This window comes from Globicephala melas, chromosome 15, assembly GCF_963455315.2.
Source record: "Globicephala melas chromosome 15, mGloMel1.2, whole genome shotgun sequence".
Lineage (NCBI taxonomy): Eukaryota > Metazoa > Chordata > Mammalia > Artiodactyla > Delphinidae > Globicephala > Globicephala melas.
Genome location: NC_083328.1, coordinates 15,796,219 through 15,813,039, shown reverse-complemented (window position 1 = coordinate 15,813,039; position 16,821 = coordinate 15,796,219). Strand labels below are relative to the sequence as shown.

The window sequence follows — 16,821 nt, the reverse complement described above, 5'->3', positions numbered from 1 at the left end:
CGTTGCTGGGTGCAGGCTTTCTCTAGTTGCGGCGAGCACGGGCTCTAGGCACGCGGGCTTCAGTAGTTGCAGCATGTGGGTTCAGTAGCTGCGGTGCACGGGCTCTAGGGCACACGGGCTTCAGTAGTTGTGGCGCACGGGCTTAGTTGCTCCACGGCATGTGGGATCTTCCTGAACCGGGATGGAACCCATGTCCCCTGCATTGGCAGGCAGATTCTTAACCACTGTGCCACCAGGGAAGTCCCTGTAGATATTTGTTAACTGGATAAACGAGAAAGAGCAGACAGCACTTGCCCTGTGCTGAGACAGCTCTGCTTGACACACTGTGCCTGGTTCTGCTCCCCCCTCCTTGGTGGCTCCTCCACTCTCCAGCTCCCCCTCCTCTTTGACTCGCCCCCTCCAGTACTGGTCACCCCTGGACCTTCACACTCTCCCACTCCTGATTGCCCCTTGCCCAGCGCCCAGGCTCCCTTGCTTACCTGTTCACAGCTCATGTTGTTCATTCACTGAGCCATGCAAATTCTATGGCAGAAGCCTCTCAGGAGTATCTTTCTTCCCAATTCCAAGGTCAGCAAACAAGAGCAACTGCAAGAAAGAGTCTTGCTTTCTAGCTTTGTCCCACTCCTGATCGCTTCTACCTGGGGACAAACGCCAAACAGATCTCTCAGGTGCAGGCTCTTCCCACGGAACACACTCCACACTGTTTGACAAAGACATCATTTTTTTTTTAAGAATATTTCTTTTTTTTAATATTTATTTATTGGCTTCATTAGGTCTTAGTTGCGGCACGCGGGCTCTTCCTTGTGGTGCACAGGCTCTCTAGTTGTGGTGCATGGGCTTAGCTGCCCCGCAGCTTGCAGGATCTTAGTTCCCTGGCCAAGGATCAAACCGGCGTCCCCTGCATTGCAAGATGGATTCTTAATCACTGGACCACCAGGGAAGTCCTGGCAAAGACATCTGATGGGACCTGTCAAACAGCCTTGCTACTGCTCGGGGATTTTCTATGGCTCCTCAGTGCCTACAGGGTGAACTCCAAGGTCCCCGCTGGGATCCTTGGTCCTCCCAGATTGGTCCCACTTCTCCGGCTGCATCTGTCATCCATTATTCTTTACTTTCAATCTTTATGTTTCAATCAAGTGGAACTGCCAACCATTCCCTATACATGCCCATCCTGGTTGAAATCTTTCTCATCCTTCAAGGCTAGTTTGAACCACCTCCTCCAGAAAACCTTCCTCGGTCTCCTCTTGGTCCTCCTCACATATTATTTTGTGTTGTATTTGAATAATAACAATAACCGATGTTTATTAAACACTAATATTCAAGGCACCATTCTGTGTTATCTCATTTAATCGTTATGTCAGTCTTATGAGGTAGGTGCTATTATTATCCAGGTTTTATAGATGAAGAAACTAAGGCAGAGAGAGGTAACTTGGAGCAAGAAGTCATTTGCCCACGACTGCAGAGCTATAAAGCAATCGAGTCAGGATCTGAACCCAGACAGTCTGACTCCAGAACCCATGTCCTTAACCTTTACTCCATGCTGTGTCCCTCTTTTATCCTTTTTAGGAAATAAGGCTCCTTCGCTGCTTCCTCTGCCTAAAAATCTCACTACATACCAATTCCTCTTAATGCTATGGGAAGCACAACCACCTCCTTCTCCAAGCTACACTTCCTGGCATATCACCAACCAGGATGGGTTAAGTGGTGCCTCTGGACTTCCTCCATCACAGCCCAAATCACTGTTTTGAACATTGGACTTGAGTCAGTGTCCCTGGCGCCCTGCACAAAACCCGTCTTCAGACGGTGTTTGCTGAATAAAGGAAATTAGCCTTCCTCATCTTGGGATTCCCTTATCACCTGGCAGTCTCTCCAACAGAAGCCACTCAATATATGGTCACTGAATGTTGACTGCCAAAGGTCTCTGGCCTTGGCGGGGCTCTCATTTTCCTGCTGAGACTCCCCCAGACAGGTGAGACTGGCTCCTTCACTTCACCCTCACCTGAGCCCCTGACCCCTGTTCTGCCCAGATCTGACTGCTCTTAGGAAGTGGTAGATACGTGTGGGCACAGTGCCAGTTTCCAGCTTTCCTGCTTTGTAGTGGTGAAACTTTGATCCTCAGTTTACTCATCTGTGAAACACAGCTGTTGCTATCCATCCCTGCCTCCTTAGCAGACTTCTTTTCATGGTCTGAAGTGTAAAATATCAACAATCATTTTCAATTGTGTTTCAACAAATGTTTATTGCACATTTACTGTGTCATACATATTGTTACAATTTCAGTCTTCACACTAACCCTTTGAGGTAGATATTATTATTATTATTATTATTTTTTGTGGTACGCGGGCCTCTCACTGCTGTGGCCTCTCTCGTTGCGGGGCACAGGCTCCAGACGCGCAGGCTCAGTAGCTGTGGCTCACGGGCCCAGTTGCTCCGCGGCATGTGGGATCTTCCCGGACTGGGGCACGAACCCACGTCCCCTGCATCGGCAGGCGGACTCTCAACCACTGCGCCACCAGGGAAGCCCGAGGTAAATATTATTGATCCTCATTTTACAGATGAAGGCGCTGAGGCTCAGGGAAAGCATGTGACTTAACAGCTACACCTTGGGGGCAAGTTGCAGAGACTAGGTCTGCACCCGGTGTTTCTGTATTCTTTCCACCCACTCCACTGCCTGAGCCTCCTGTTGGTGTCAGTTACCCGCGACTAGACCATGCCCTACATCTGAGGCCTCCTCCTCGGCCTTAGTCCCCCAGAGCATTTACCTCTGCTGCAGATAAGCAGCGGGGATTTTTTTTGGAGACAGTGTTTGCACATGATCTTGGCTGCACCTGCTACTGAGATAACACTTTGAGAAAAATCCAGCATGTCACTCTCTTCATTTTTTAGGAAAGACTAGAGAGAGGAGGTGTCAAGTTTAATCTCTGAATCTTTACAGGCACTTTTATTTTTACAGGTTTGGAAACTAGAGGGATCCTTGAGGGAAAACCAAGGGATGAATTTTGGGTCCCAAATCCCTGACTCAGGAGCCTCCCTCAGGGCCCAGTTAGTCCTTAGCGCTGAGGTCAGGCTCAAGCCCAGCCAGGGGTAGCCGCTCACCCACACTCTTTAAAGATGTCCGGGTAGTGCCGGAACAGCACCGGCGGGTCCCGGTCACCTCGGACTGGGGCCCGAGGCACAGCCCGGATTCCGGGCCTCCGGCCCCGCCGGCCCCCAGAGCAGGAGCGGTGGATCCACTGGTGCGCTTCCACGGCAAACTTCCTCTTGAAGCGCATGCCACACTCAGGGCAAGGGAAGGGCCGCTCACCCGAATGCATGCGCCGGTGGCTGACAAGCAGCGAGGGATAGGTGAAGCGGCGGCCGCAGTCTGCACACACGTGGCGCCGCTGGCTGGCCTGAGCATCTACACTGGGCACCAGGGCCGGGGGCTGCGCACCTGCGCTCTGGTCACAGGCAGCTTTGCTGGGTGGCTCTGCTCTTGCCGAGGTTTTGCTGATGGTTGAGTCAAGGTTGTTTTTAACCAGCTCTTCAGGCCTCTCCTTCCTAGGAGTCTTTTCGGATCCTTTGGCTCCTGGCCCTGTCTTGGGTTCCTCTTCCCTTTTGTTTGGGGCATCTCCTAGGAAACAGGAATCAAGTTACATTTTAAAACACATTCGCTTATATCGTTTCAGGTTATAGGATGCTTTTACTTAAGGAAGTGCCAGAAAAGTACTGCCCAGTGATTAACACACAGGCTCTAAAGGATGGTAAACAGGGGTCAAATCTCTTAAGAGCGACTTATCTGGGCCTTGCTTCCTCATGTGTCAAACGGGAATCATAATGGTTTCTTTAGTTCACAAGTTTGTTGGGAGGATTAAATGAGTAAAAGCATCTTAAGTACTTAGTAAATGCTCAGTAAGCAATAGCAGTACTTCCCTGGTGGCGCAGTGGTTAAGAATCCGCCTGCCAATGCAGGGGACAAGGGTTCCATCCCTGGTCAGGGAAGATCCCACATGCCGGAGCAACTAAGCCTGTGCGCTACAACTACCAAGCCTGCGCTCTAAAGCCTGCGCGCCGCAACTACTGAGCCCGTGTGCTGCAACTACTGAGCCCACGTGCCCCAGCTACTGAAGCCCGCACACCTAGAGCCCCTGCTCCGCAACAAGAGAAGCCACAGCGATGAGAAGCCCACACACCGCAAGGAAAAGTAGCCCCCCGCTTGCTGCAAATAAAGGAAGCCCGCGCGCAGCAATTAAAACCCAATGCAGCCTAAATCAATAAATAAGCAGTAGCTATTATTATGGTGGTTTCTCATTTTTTGCAGGGTTAAGACATTTACAGAGAAGTAAAGATATTTGCTCAAGATCACTCTGCTGAGGGATGGTGAAAGGAGAAGAGCCAAGTTGTCAATTACTGGCCAATTACTGCTTTGCCTTGTTTGAGAATGTGAAAGGCAGACCTGAAGCTGCTTTCATTCTTAGGGGATTTTAGTTGTCCCTGAAAAGGGGAGAATGAACAGCGCTTCTCCCAGAGGGAGTCTCAGACTTGGGCTCCTGATTATCTTACTCTGGTCTCAACTTGACTACTGTACCAAATTCTGAAAAATTTGTATCAGGTCTGACTCTTTTCCTTCTCCCGTATCCAACATCTGTTGACTCTTTCATTCCTTTAGGGATGCTGGAGGTGGCGATCTGAAAGAAAACACTGCTAGACAGGAAGCCCTGGAATACTGGGGCTGGGGGAAACTTGGGACCATCCCTCACCTCTCAGAGCTCCTCCCAGGCTTTCCCCCTCCTCAGGATCCTGGGCGGCGGGGCTCCAAGCCTCACTCTCCTGTTCCATCCAAGAGATGAGGGCTGGTTTGGGGCCTGGGAATCCTGGGAGAGAACAGGGATCACAGTGCTGGCCTGAGAGGCTGCCCTGGGAAGATGGCATCCCCCTGTCAGGGTGAGGTCACCTCCTCAGAATTTAGGATCAACCTGGACAGGGTCTGCAGTGCTCCTGCCTGAAGCAAGCGGATGCGAGATGGAAGGACTCTCGAGAGGGTACCTTAAGCGCTGGGGATGGGAGGTGGCTGGTGTCGTTGGTGGAATAGTGCGGGATTAGGCCTCACAATCCTCCGGGTCCTCATGTCATCTCCCCTGTGAACCCCAGTGAAGGAGCAGGCGAACTCTGACCCGGAGCCTCACCGAGCGCATCCAGGTGGCCGTAGGTCTCCCGCATCACGTCCCGGTACAGGGCCCTCTGCGCGGGCCGCAGACACCCCCACTCCTCCGGGGAGAAGTACACGGCCACATCCGCGAAGCTCATGGCCGCAGGCTTCTTGCAACCAAGCCCGGTCTCCCCTGGTCTCAGCACCAGGAGCGGGGCCGGGGGCGGCGCCATGTGGCCTCCAGCCCAGAGCAGCGGCCGCCTGCTCCCCGCGCCTGGCCTCAGCTCTCGTCGTCCACAGGAAGGGCTCCCGAGCCTGGGGCCCCGCCCAGTCTTGGCCTCCGAACTCAGCCGAAGGGAACCGAAGTAGCAGGGTTGGCTGTTTGGGATTCGGGATTCTGATGGGGACAAATAAACACCCTCGGTGTTTAGTCACTTCCTGGCAGCTTGGACACACACACCCGGGTTAAGGGACCCGTAAGGTGCCTTCAGAAAATATGGCGACATCCAGGCTTCAGTTGTCACTGGCTGCTCTTAAGGGCGCCGTCCCTTGACCGTATCAAACATGGCGCTGGTCTGGCTTTTCATTGTCCACTTGACCTTAAATACAATGGCCGTGCAGGTGAGTTTTAACGGGTGGGAGCTGAGGGGAGCTTTCCTGCCATCAAGAAAGATGGACGTGCCCGCGGCTTCCAGCACTCCCGCTGGCCGCGTTGCACGCCGGTGATTGGCCGCGACAGCAGGAAGCGGCTGTGCCGCGACGCGGGACTGGCGGGGCGTTTTCACGCGGAACTCTCTGTAGGCGGGATCTGGAACCCAGCAACGATCTCGGCGTTTGTGGAGCTCGGGACTTTGAACTCGATGGTCTCTTTCTGCGCGTCCCGGCAGCGGGATCCGCAAGCCGGTCTCTGGCCCCTGCGGGAAGACGCACACACCTGGCCAAACCCTGGGGGCAGCCGAGGTAGAGATCAGGTACACGTTTACACTTGGGTGCACAGCTGCGGAGCCGACCCGACGCCTTGCACCGGCAGTTCCGCTCGCTCATTTTCTGGACTGGAGCCGCCGGCGAAGGAAGGTGCTTGGTGAGGCTGGAATTGGAATGGAGAAGTTTTAAATTACTTTTTAAGTTTTTCCAAAATAATTAACGTACGTGGTTTTTAAAAAAGTAATACAAAAGGTTTGTAATGAAAAAGGCAGCCTCCCTACCCATTCCCCCTGTTCCGTAGAGGCAACTAATTTAAACTTTTTTTTTTTTTTTTTTTTTGGTACGCGGGCCTCTCACTGACGTGGCCTCTCCCGTTGCGGAGCACAGGCCCCGGACGCTCAGGCTCAGTGGCCATGGCTCACGGGCCCAGCCGCTTCGCGGCATGTGGGATCTTCCCGGACCGGGGCACGAACCCGCGTCCCCTGCACCGGCAGGCGCACTCTCAATCACTGCACCACCAGGGAAGCCCCTCAACTTTTTATTAACTTGAATTATATTGTACATACAGTAAAATGCACGGATCTTCAGTGTGAAATCCGTTGAGCTTTGACAAATGTATGCCATCACCCAAAACAAGATGTAGGACATTGGTATCACCCATGTTTCCTTTCCAATCAATACATACTTTTCTATTGTGATATATTGCATAAAATTTTAACCATTTTTAAGTTTTTAATTCAGTAGCATTAATTACATTCACAATGTTGTGCGACCATCACTAGTGTCATTTTCCAAAACATTTTCATCCTCACAAAAGAAAACCTGGAACCTGTTAAACAGTCCTTCCCCATTCCTTTCTTCCCCCCACCCCAGCCCCCTCCCCCCCCCCCCCCCCCCGGTAACTTCCAATCTGCTTTTTCTCTTGGATTTTTTTTTTTTTTTTTTTTTTTTTTTGCGGTACGCGGGTCTCTCACTGTTGTGGTCTCTCCCGTTGCGGAGCACAGGCTCCGGACGCGCAGGCCCAGCGGCCATGGCTCGTGGGCCCAGCCGCTCCGCGGCATGTGGGATCCTCCCAGACCGGGGCACGAACCCGTGTCCCCCTGCATCGGCAGGCGGAATCTCAACCACTGCGCCACCAGGAAGCCTCCTTTTCTTAAAAATTGTGGTAAAATATACATAACATAAAAGTTATCATTTTAACCTCTTTTAAAAAATCATTTTAACCATTTTTAAGTTCAGTGGTATTAAGTACATTCACAGTGTTATGCAACCATCACCACCATCCACTCCAGAAATTTTTCATCTTCCTAAACTGATTCAATACACTTCACTCTTAGCCATTTCTTCTGGAGCTTTCGTTTTAAAATACACTTTTTTTAAAATTGCTTTTTCTTGGTATACTCATTTTAGACACTATGGGCACCCTGCTATGATACTTGATACTTAATTTCTAGCCCCATTCCCTTGACCTCTTTACAACATACTTAATGCAATAAATTATTTATTTATGGCTGTATTGGGTCTTTGTTGCTGCATGCGGGCTTTCTCTAGTTGTGGCGAGCAGGTGCTACTCTTCATTGCGGTGCGTGGGCTTCTCATTGCGGTGGCTTCTTTTGTTGTGGAGCACAGGCTCTAGGCGCGCAGGCTCAGTAGTTGTGGCTCGCGGGCTCTAGAGCACAGGTTCAGTAGTTGTGGCGCACGGGCTTAGTTGCTCCGCGGCATGTGGGAATCTTCCCAGACCAGGGCTCGAACCCGTGTTCCCTGCATTGGCAGGCAGATTCTTAACCACTGCGCCACCAGGAAAGCCCATTGCAATACATTATTGTAAATAGCATTTCCTATATATGCTATTATTATACTTCCTTTCTTGTCAACTGTTTGCTTTTCTTCAATTTTATAATTGTCTTTTCTCCTTGTGCTATCTGCTCTGCTTTTTTAAGTTGTTGCAAATCACCAAGGGGAGCATCAAATCTCAAATCCCCATTTTTTTTTCCTGGGAAATCTCCCTCCTTGGGCCCTCAGCCCTCTCTCCAAAACAGACTGGGCCTCAGCTGTCATCCAGGGTCTTCCCTCCCTGCCCTTGGGTTGTATCCTCTGCTTCCTAGACTCAGTGTCTTCCTATTTTTGAGTTGAGAGGGGTCATCTCAATGGCTTGCATTGGACTGACTACAGGTGCTAGATGTTTTCACTCCCACCTTTGGAATATTTCTGCAGTCAGGCAGGATGCAGACTCTAGTTGCTAAGCGTGGGGCCGGTCACTGGAGATAACAGACGGATGAGATCTACCAGGTGTCTGTTGGCGGCAGCCCACAGTCTGGTCTTGGAACAATTCCTTGCTTGCCCTCCTGCCTGCCCTACATGCCGAATCTCCCCTTTGTGTTCAGAAATGTTCTTTGCTGATCATGCTAGTGCCTTTTCAGTCTTTATATTTTCTGGCCTTGTCCTTGCTGTTTTTCACCGGAAATACTTTCTGGCTTTAAGTGTGACTTCTGCTGATTTTGCCTCAACAATTATGTGCTTATTTTAAAACATTTTGAGTTCTGGAGGTAATTCACTGTGTGAACAGTGTAGAAATGGGAGTAAGGAAAAAAACAGATCCTCAGAAATAAGTATCCTTTTAAACAGGGAATCAGGGGCTTCCCTGGTGGTGCAGTGGTTAAGAATCCGCCTGCCAATGCAGGGCACACGGGTTTGAGCCCTGGTCCGGGAAGATCCCACATGCCGCGGAGCAACTAAGCTTGTGCACAACTACTGAGCCGCGTGCCTAGAGCCCGTGCTCTGCAACGAGAAGCCACCGCGATGATAAGCCTGCGCACTGCAATGAAGAGTAGCCCCTGCTCGCTGCAACGAGAAAGCCCGTGCACAGCAACAAAGACCCAATGCAGACAAAAATAAATAAATAAATAAATTAAAAAAACAAAACAAAACAGGGAATGAACTTTATGTAAAGAGAAGCTATAAAGCATTTCACTTGGACCAAAAAATACTTCTGTTTATTCAGGTACTATGTTGTAAATCATTTCTCTTTGCACTAGGGATGGAGAAAACATAAGAACATGGAGCTAAGTACACTTGGCTGTTAACCATCAGATTGCAACGTTCAAGACTAAAACTGTTTGCTCATAAGTGGTTGGTGTCATGTTTTTCCTGCCAATCATTATAAAAATACAAAAATGATGCTTTCAAATTGCTTTATTGCCCAACAAACTGTAAATGTTTGTTGAAGAATCTTGATCAGATAATTATGAGAAATTAGGAAACACGCAGGAGGTCATTATAGTTCATAAATTTTACTTGTCAGTTTACATCTGAATAATGTAATAATATAATATGCTTAAGGCCACACAGCTAGTGGGGACTGAGCTGAACCTGGAATCCAGGTCTACCAATTCAGGAGAGGCTATGTAGTGAAGTAAAAATAACCCTCAGTTCCCATTAATAATCATCTTTGGAACCCAGGTATTTGGAGAAGCAGTCTTTTGGTCAAGAGATATTTGAGCCACCTAGCACCACTCCTGACACAGACATGCTTAGTCCCCCCCCACCTCCTTGCTTTTATCCCTTCAGGAGTTTCCTGTTCTAAAGTAGGGCTAGCAAATCTAAATAGGTCAGAAAGACCTCTCAACTGCTGACACATACAAACATTACAGTAAGAATTAAGTCGGAAGATAACTATGCCTTGATTTCAACGCTAATCACAAGTAATATACTCCTTCTTTAAAAAAAAAAAAATTCCCCAGCATCATATTTCCAGCTGCTGTGGCCCAAGAATACATCTTTGCTCAAAAGATGCAAAATCCAGGAAACATGCAAATATCTGGGGGAAAAAAAGCACATTGCAATTACTAGTTCATAAAAATTTGGAGAAAAAACCCTTTAAGCTCGCTAAGTTTGATACCTTTGTGCACTATGTGCAGAGCAAGTGTGGGGCAGGAGAGTTCCTCACCTGAAGCCACTGTCCTCTTAACGGCCACCTCTAAGTCTTCAAGACCAAACAATGCCAACAGAGGCTTGACACCACATGTGTGTCCTTGCTAGCTACTTGACCTGCTCTGGGTAAAAGACAGAATCCTTGGATGAGCTTCCCCAGTGCGGACAGGCCCGAAGCGTGCCCTCTATTCCAGGGAGCACCAGCTCCTTTAATAGGCTCTTATATCTAGGGTACTCCGTCTCTGAGGAGCGGGAGAGATACAGTCCAGAAAGCAGAATGCACTAAGGGAGAAAATAATCCAGAAAAAAAGCCAGTTAGGTGAATGGTTTTCAGTGAAGTAACCTCAAGTGGGTCTTGGAAGAGGGACCAGGAGCCTCAGCCCAAGAACTGAACACTAGTCGCGGGTGGCTGAAGGTGCACCAGAACCAGAACTGGAACGTGCCTTCCTAAGAGATGGTAGCAACGTGGCCCCAAGAGTGCTACCAGTCCCAATTTAGCTGTTCTGTTAAGCCCTTTGTGCAGATCAGGTGCAGGGAAACACGGAGGGGCTCTGGACTGGGCAGTGTGTGCTGAGGCTCCGAGTGGGGGAGGAGGTTCTCCAAGGTCACAACCTGGGGGTTGAAGTGAAGGACCTTTCCCTCGTTTCTGCTCACAGCTGCAGAGATCTGGATCCTGGGCCTCTGGGCTCCACGCCTCCACCTCTCTTTCCACCTAAAAGATAAAATTGGGTTTGGGGCCTGAAAATCCTCACAAACACTGGGCTCGGCTGAGAACCCGAGAAGAGAACTGAGGGCGCTTGCTCGGTGCTCCACACTTCCAGCCCATCGCCCCTGGGCGCATCAGTCCCCGCTTCCCACAGATTACTGGGTCCTGGCTGGGCCGCCGGACCTCACCGAGCGCGCCCAGGAAGCCATAGGTCTCCCGCGTCACGTCCCGGTTCAGGGCCTTCTGCGCGGGCCGCAGACACCCCCACTCCTCCGGGGAGAAGTACACGGCCACATCCGACAAACCTCACGGCCCCTGGGCTGCTTTCCCTCGTCCGCCCGGTCCCGGCCTCCCCAGGCACATCCGCCACCGGGAACCGGACCGGGGGCGGCGCCATGGGAAACCCTTCTGTGCTTCGCAGAGAGGCTTCCGGAAAATGTGGAAACGCAATTACCTGTTTCCGGCCTTCCTTGGAAAACGTCCTGAAGGCCCACAGTCCTGCCCTTAACTAAGATGGTGCCCCTCCGGCCTCAACATCCCTCGCCTTTCTTATCTGCCCTTCCATGCCAAGGGGCAAATCGGAAGGGAGGTTGGACTCCACGGCGTAACCGTAGAGAGATAGCGTGCGTTGATTGGACAGCGCCGGTCGCTAGGGGAAGAAGGAAGGCTCTGATTGGTCTTTCCGGAGCGGTCTGTTTGAAAGGCCGAAAGTGAAGTAGCGGCAGATCCGAAGGTGGCCGGCGGTGCAGGATTTCTCTTGATCTGGCTTTTCTGGGTCGGCATCTAAGAGAGAGGTTCCAACGGAGTAAAGGTACTCATTTCTGCTACTCTCATGAGACCTCTTATGGGCAGGTCCGGGGCTTGGAGGTGAGTAAAAGCCCAAGGGCAAGACTGAGGCGGGTTCTGGAGGTAAGGGAGTGAGCTCTGGTACTCGGGCAGGGCTAGCCCGTGGGCTGTGGAAATGCGTTCCTACCCAGTATTTGATCTGGCCCGTGCTCCAAGGTCACAGATGTCTCCCCTTTTACAGACAATGAAACTGAGTGACGGGGCAGGTGACAGCTCACGGGGCAGCAGAGCCGGATTCAGAGTCATCTGGCTCCCGTTTCGGTTGAACTTAGGTTCAATTAAGTGCTTAGGGTAGCGCCTTGCACAAAGTACTCAATAAATAGGAGCTTATAGTTGTTATTGTAATTATAACACTATCTAGACCCTGCCTCAATCAGAAAACCTGTGTCAAATTACAGCTCATAAATGAATAATAACACTGAGGAATGAGTCAGATCATCTCTTAAGATTTATTTCAATTCTGGATCAAGGTGGTGGAGTGGGAAGGTCCTGAGCTCACCTCCTTCCAGGACACACCAAAACTACAACTACATATAGAACAACTGTCTCTGAGAACTGACCTGAAGACTAGCACAACAGATTTTCTACAACTAAGGATATAAGGAAAAGGCCACATCGAGAAAGGTAGGAAGGGCAGAGTCCTGGTCTAGTGAGAACCTCCCCCACTCCCGTGGGACAACCCACAAGCAGGAGGGATATCACAACCGCAAAGGTCCCCCCTGAGGAGCAAGTGGTCCATGTCCCATATCAGGCTCCCCAGCCTGGGAGACCTGCACCGGGAAGCCAAGCCCCCATAACATCTGGCTTTGAAAACCAGCAGGGCTTACATCTGGGAGAGCCCGAGGGCCGTGGGAAAGGGAAGACACTCAATTATTAAAGGACTCTCGCAGAAACTCACTTGCTCCAAGTCCTAGCACAGAGGCAGCAGCTTGAAAAGCGCCCGGGTCATACAAGAAGGAGATTCATTGACTAATTTCAGGGCATGCACTGGAGGGGCAGGGATCTGGTGGAATTTTCTCTGGGGATGGAAGCACTGGCAGACGTCATTTGTTTTTACTTTCTTTCCACGTAGCTGGCCTGGTGCTGGTGAGCACTATTTCTATCACTCTCCATCAGCCTAGCTAACACCACGCGCCCTGCCCCTGCTTTCCCCTGAGGACCCAGGGGACCAACCTCACCCACCAGAACACCTGCAACATTTGCTGCCCAACCGCAACAGGAGGGCACATGCAGCCCACACAGGGGATACCCCTGGAGCACCTGGCTCTGTTGATCGGGGGAGATTGCACCACTGAGCCCACAGGACACCTCCTATGTAAGGCCACTCTTTCAAGACTGGGAGATGAAGCTGATTTACATAGAAATGAACACAGAGGTTTAGGCAAAATGAAGAAACTACAGAATATCTTCAGAAGGGAAGAACAAGACAAAACCTCAGAAAAAGAACTAAACAAAGTGGAGACAAGCAGTTTATCAGATAAAGAATTCAAAGTAACTGTCATAAAAATGCGCATCGAACTCAGGAGAAAAGTGGATGAATCCGGAGAGGTAATCTGTGAGGAAATCATCAAAGGGCTAGAAGATCTGAAAAACGAAGATTTAAAACTTTTGAATTTATTAACTGAAATGAAAAATACACTCGTGGAAAGCAGCAGGAAATCAGAGAATGCAAAAAAACCAAAACAGACCAGTGATCTGGAAGACAATGGAAGTTGCCCAATCAGAACAGCAAAAAGGGGGACTTCGCTGGTTAAGACTCTGTGCTCCCAATGTAGGGGGCCCAGGTTCAATCCCTGGTCAGGGAGCTAGATCCTGCATGCTGCAACTAAGACCCGGAGCAGCCAAATAAATAAATAAATATTTAAAAAAAAAAGGAATCCCCAAAAAACAAGAATAGGGTCCCCACCGCGGGTCCCAGCAGCTCCAGTGTGGGGGAGAGTGGCAGCAGCCAGACAGCCCAGCTTCGAGAAGGCTCTTGGCAGTCTGGCTGGCACACCAGGGAAGTCCCTATTTACTCTTTTAGATCCTTTTCCCATATAGGCCATTACAGAGTATTGAGTAGAGTTCCCTGTGCTATACAGTAGGTCCTTATTAGTTACCTATTTTATATATAATAGTATGTATATGTCCATCCCAATCTCCCAATTTATCCCTCCCCCCCAATCCCCCTGGTAACCATAAGTTTGTTTTCTACATCTGTGACTCTATTTCTGTTTTGTAAATAAGTTCATTTGTACCATTTTTTTAGATTCCATATATAAGCGCTATCATATGATATTTGTGTTTCTCTGTCTGATTTACTTCACTCAGTATGACAGTCTGTAGGTCCATCCATGTTGCTGCTGTAAATGCTTTTTTTTAAGAGGTGAAGTCATTTGCTGGTTGTTTATTTTTTGGTACAATCAGAAAGTAGTGGGATATTGAATATGGGAGGTTCTGATTGTCTTGGGTGTCAGCTTAACATTCCATAGATGGGGTAGCTTTTCTATCCTATAATACAAAGCATACTAAATGGCAATTGGAGTCAATTGTACATTTAATGTCTTGAACACTTTTTATATATTTATTTTATTTATTTTCCTTTTTTTTTTTATTGGCTGCGTTGGGTCTTAGTTGTGGCACACAGGATCTTCGTTGAGGCATGCAGGATCTTTCTCATTACAGCGTGCGGTCTACTTGGGCTTCTCTCTAGATGTGGCATGTGGGTTTTCTCTCTCTAGTTGTGGAGGATGGGCTCCAGGGCACGTGGGCCCTGTAGTTTGCGGCACGCAAGCTCTCTAGTTGAGGCGCAAGAGCTCAGTAGTTGTGGCATGCGGGCTTATTTGCCCCATGGCATATGGGATCTTAGTTCCCCGACCAGGGATCGAACCCGCATCCCCTGCGTTAGAAGGCGGATTATTTACCACTGGACCACCAGAGAGGTCCCTTGAACACTTTAAATTACTTCTCTTCCCTTGTTGTTTTTGGTAGAATTGTTTCCTAAAGCAAACCACTCCTTGATCTTGGCTCTCCTGGTCAGAATTTTGTGCACTCTGTAACATCGTTGGTCCTGGTAGTCCAGTTTTCCTAATAACTTTGCTGATGTGCTATGAATGATTGAAAACTTGAGTATGTAGTGTATACGATATTAAATTGTGAATTTAGTGGGACTTAGGATGTAACAGCATATCAACATTTGAAGATATGGGTACTTGATATCCTGTTAAGGGAATTTGCCTCCAAATTTTAAGCTGGAAAGGCACTGGAATAACTGTTCAGAAAAGAATCATGGGGGATTTCCCTGGTGTTCCAGTGGGTAAGACTGTGCTCCCAATGCAGGGGGCCTGGGTTCGATTCCTGGTGGGGGAACTAGATCCTGCATACATGCTGCAACTAAGAAGTCCTCATGCCACAACTAAGAGTCCACATGCCTCAACTAAGCCCTGGCACAGCCTAAGTAAATTAATTAATAAATTTAAAAAAAGAAAAGAAAAGAATCATGGGAATTTCCTGGCTGTCCAGTCGGTTAGGACTCTGTCTTTCCACTGTAGGGGGCACAGGTTCGATCCCTGGCTGGGAAACTAAGATCCCACAAGCTGCGCAGTGCAGCCAAAAAAAAAAAAAAAAAAAAGAATCACAACTACATAACTTTTTAGGTTTTTGGTATGTATGTTAAGAATTGTGTACAGAGCTTCCCTGGTGGCGCAGTGGTTGAGAATCCGCCTGCCAGTGCAGGGGACACGGGTTCGATCCGTGGGCCGGGAAGATCCCACATGCCGTGGAGCAACTAAGCCCGTGCACCACAACTACTGAGCCTGTGCTCTAGAGCCCATGAGCCACAACTACTGAGCCCACGTGCCACAACTACTGAAGCCTGTGTGCCTGGAGCCCGTGCTCCACAATGAGAGAAGCCTCCACAGTGAGAAGCCCGTGCACTGCAACAAAGAGTAGCCCCCGTTTGCCGCAACTAGAGAAAGCCCGCGCACAGCAACGAAGACCCAACACAGCCAAAAATAAATAAATTTATTTTAAAAAATGAATTGTGTACAAATTGAAATGCCTGTGTACTGATCCTCGAAACAACTAATAAAATCTCAATTATGAAAGAAAAGAAAAGAAAACAAAAATGAAGATAGTTTAAGGGGCCACTGAGAGGACATCACGCAGACTAACATTTGCATTGTAGGGTCCCACAAGCAGCCAAAAAATAAATTAAATAAATAAAATTTTTTTAAAAAGAAAGAAAATGCAAATTCACATGAATTTTTTAAAATTTATTTATTTAATTTATTTTTTGGCTGTGTTGGGTCTTCGCTGCTGCACGCGGCCTTTCTCTAGTTGTGGCGAGCAGGGGCTACTCTTCCTTGTGGTGCACGGGCTTCTCATTGCGGTGGCTTCTCTTGTCGTGGAGCACGGGCTCTAGGAGCGCAGGCTTCAGTAGTTGTGGCATGCGGGCTCAGTAGTTGTGGCTCACAGGCTCTAGAGCGTAAGCTCAGTAGTTGTGGTGCACAGGCTTAGTTGCTCCACGGCATGTGGGATCTTCCTGGACCAGGGCTCGAACCCATGTCCCCTGCATTGGCAGGTGGATTCTTAACCACTGCGCCACCAGGGAAGTCCCTGCATTTTATTTCATAAAATAACCAAATGCAAAAGAATGTATAGTCAAAAGTAAGTTTCACAAGTGTTGAACTCTCATACTACTGGTGGAGTGTCATTTGGTACAGTCACTCTGGAAAGCTGGCAGTATATACTAAAGCTGAAAATATGCCATACCCTATGACCTAGTAATTTCATTCCTAGGTGTATACCCAACAGAAATGAATACATATGTTTACTGAAAGACATGTGCTCACAGCAACATAAGTTGCAATAGCTCAAAACTGGAAACTATCCACAACAGTAGAATGAATAAACAAAGTGGGATATTCACTACATGGAATACCATTCAGGAATGAGAATGAATCATCTCCAACCACATGCATAATATGGATGAATCTTATAGGCAAATATTGAGCAAAAGATGCCAGACAAAATAGTATACATGATTCTATTCATATAAAGTATAAAAACAGGCAAAACTAATGCAAGCTGTTAAGAATCGGGATAGAGGGTTACCTTTTTTGTTTCTAGGGTGCTGATGAGATTCTGATTCCTGTTCTAGGTACTGGTTACTCAGATGTGTTCAGTTTGTGAAAATTGAGCCATGCACTTGTGATATGTGAACTTATTTTTGTATTATGCTTCAATTTTTTACAAAAAGTCTCTCCTCTAGTCCCTTTCCCCTCCCTAGAGGCAATTTCTGTTACCA

General features: G+C 48.7%; 1 protein-coding gene and 1 long non-coding RNA gene across 2 annotated transcripts in view; both read right to left on the bottom strand.

Annotated features, from left to right (window-relative positions):
• Positions 1 to 1,916: 1,916 nt before the first annotated feature.
• Positions 1,917 to 16,821, bottom strand: part of LOC115861054 (uncharacterized) — a 33,478-nt gene continuing 18,573 nt past the window's right edge. The window contains exons 5-8 of the mRNA XM_070043614.1: positions 5,683 to 6,042; positions 5,166 to 5,547; positions 4,740 to 4,853; positions 1,917 to 3,613 (exon numbers count right to left, since the gene is read on the bottom strand). Coding sequence (XP_069899715.1) covers positions 3,093 to 3,613; positions 4,740 to 4,853; positions 5,166 to 5,547; positions 5,683 to 6,042 — 1,377 coding nt within the window. The 3' untranslated portion in view covers positions 1,917 to 3,092. The remainder of the gene's footprint in view (positions 3,614 to 4,739; positions 4,854 to 5,165; positions 5,548 to 5,682; positions 6,043 to 16,821) is intronic.
• On the bottom strand, positions 9,327 to 11,111 carry LOC138842340 (uncharacterized). Its single transcript, XR_011376747.1, has 2 exons — positions 10,595 to 11,111; positions 9,327 to 10,264 (listed from the first exon to the last, which is right to left on the bottom strand). It is a non-coding gene; the product is annotated as an uncharacterized lncRNA (long non-coding RNA).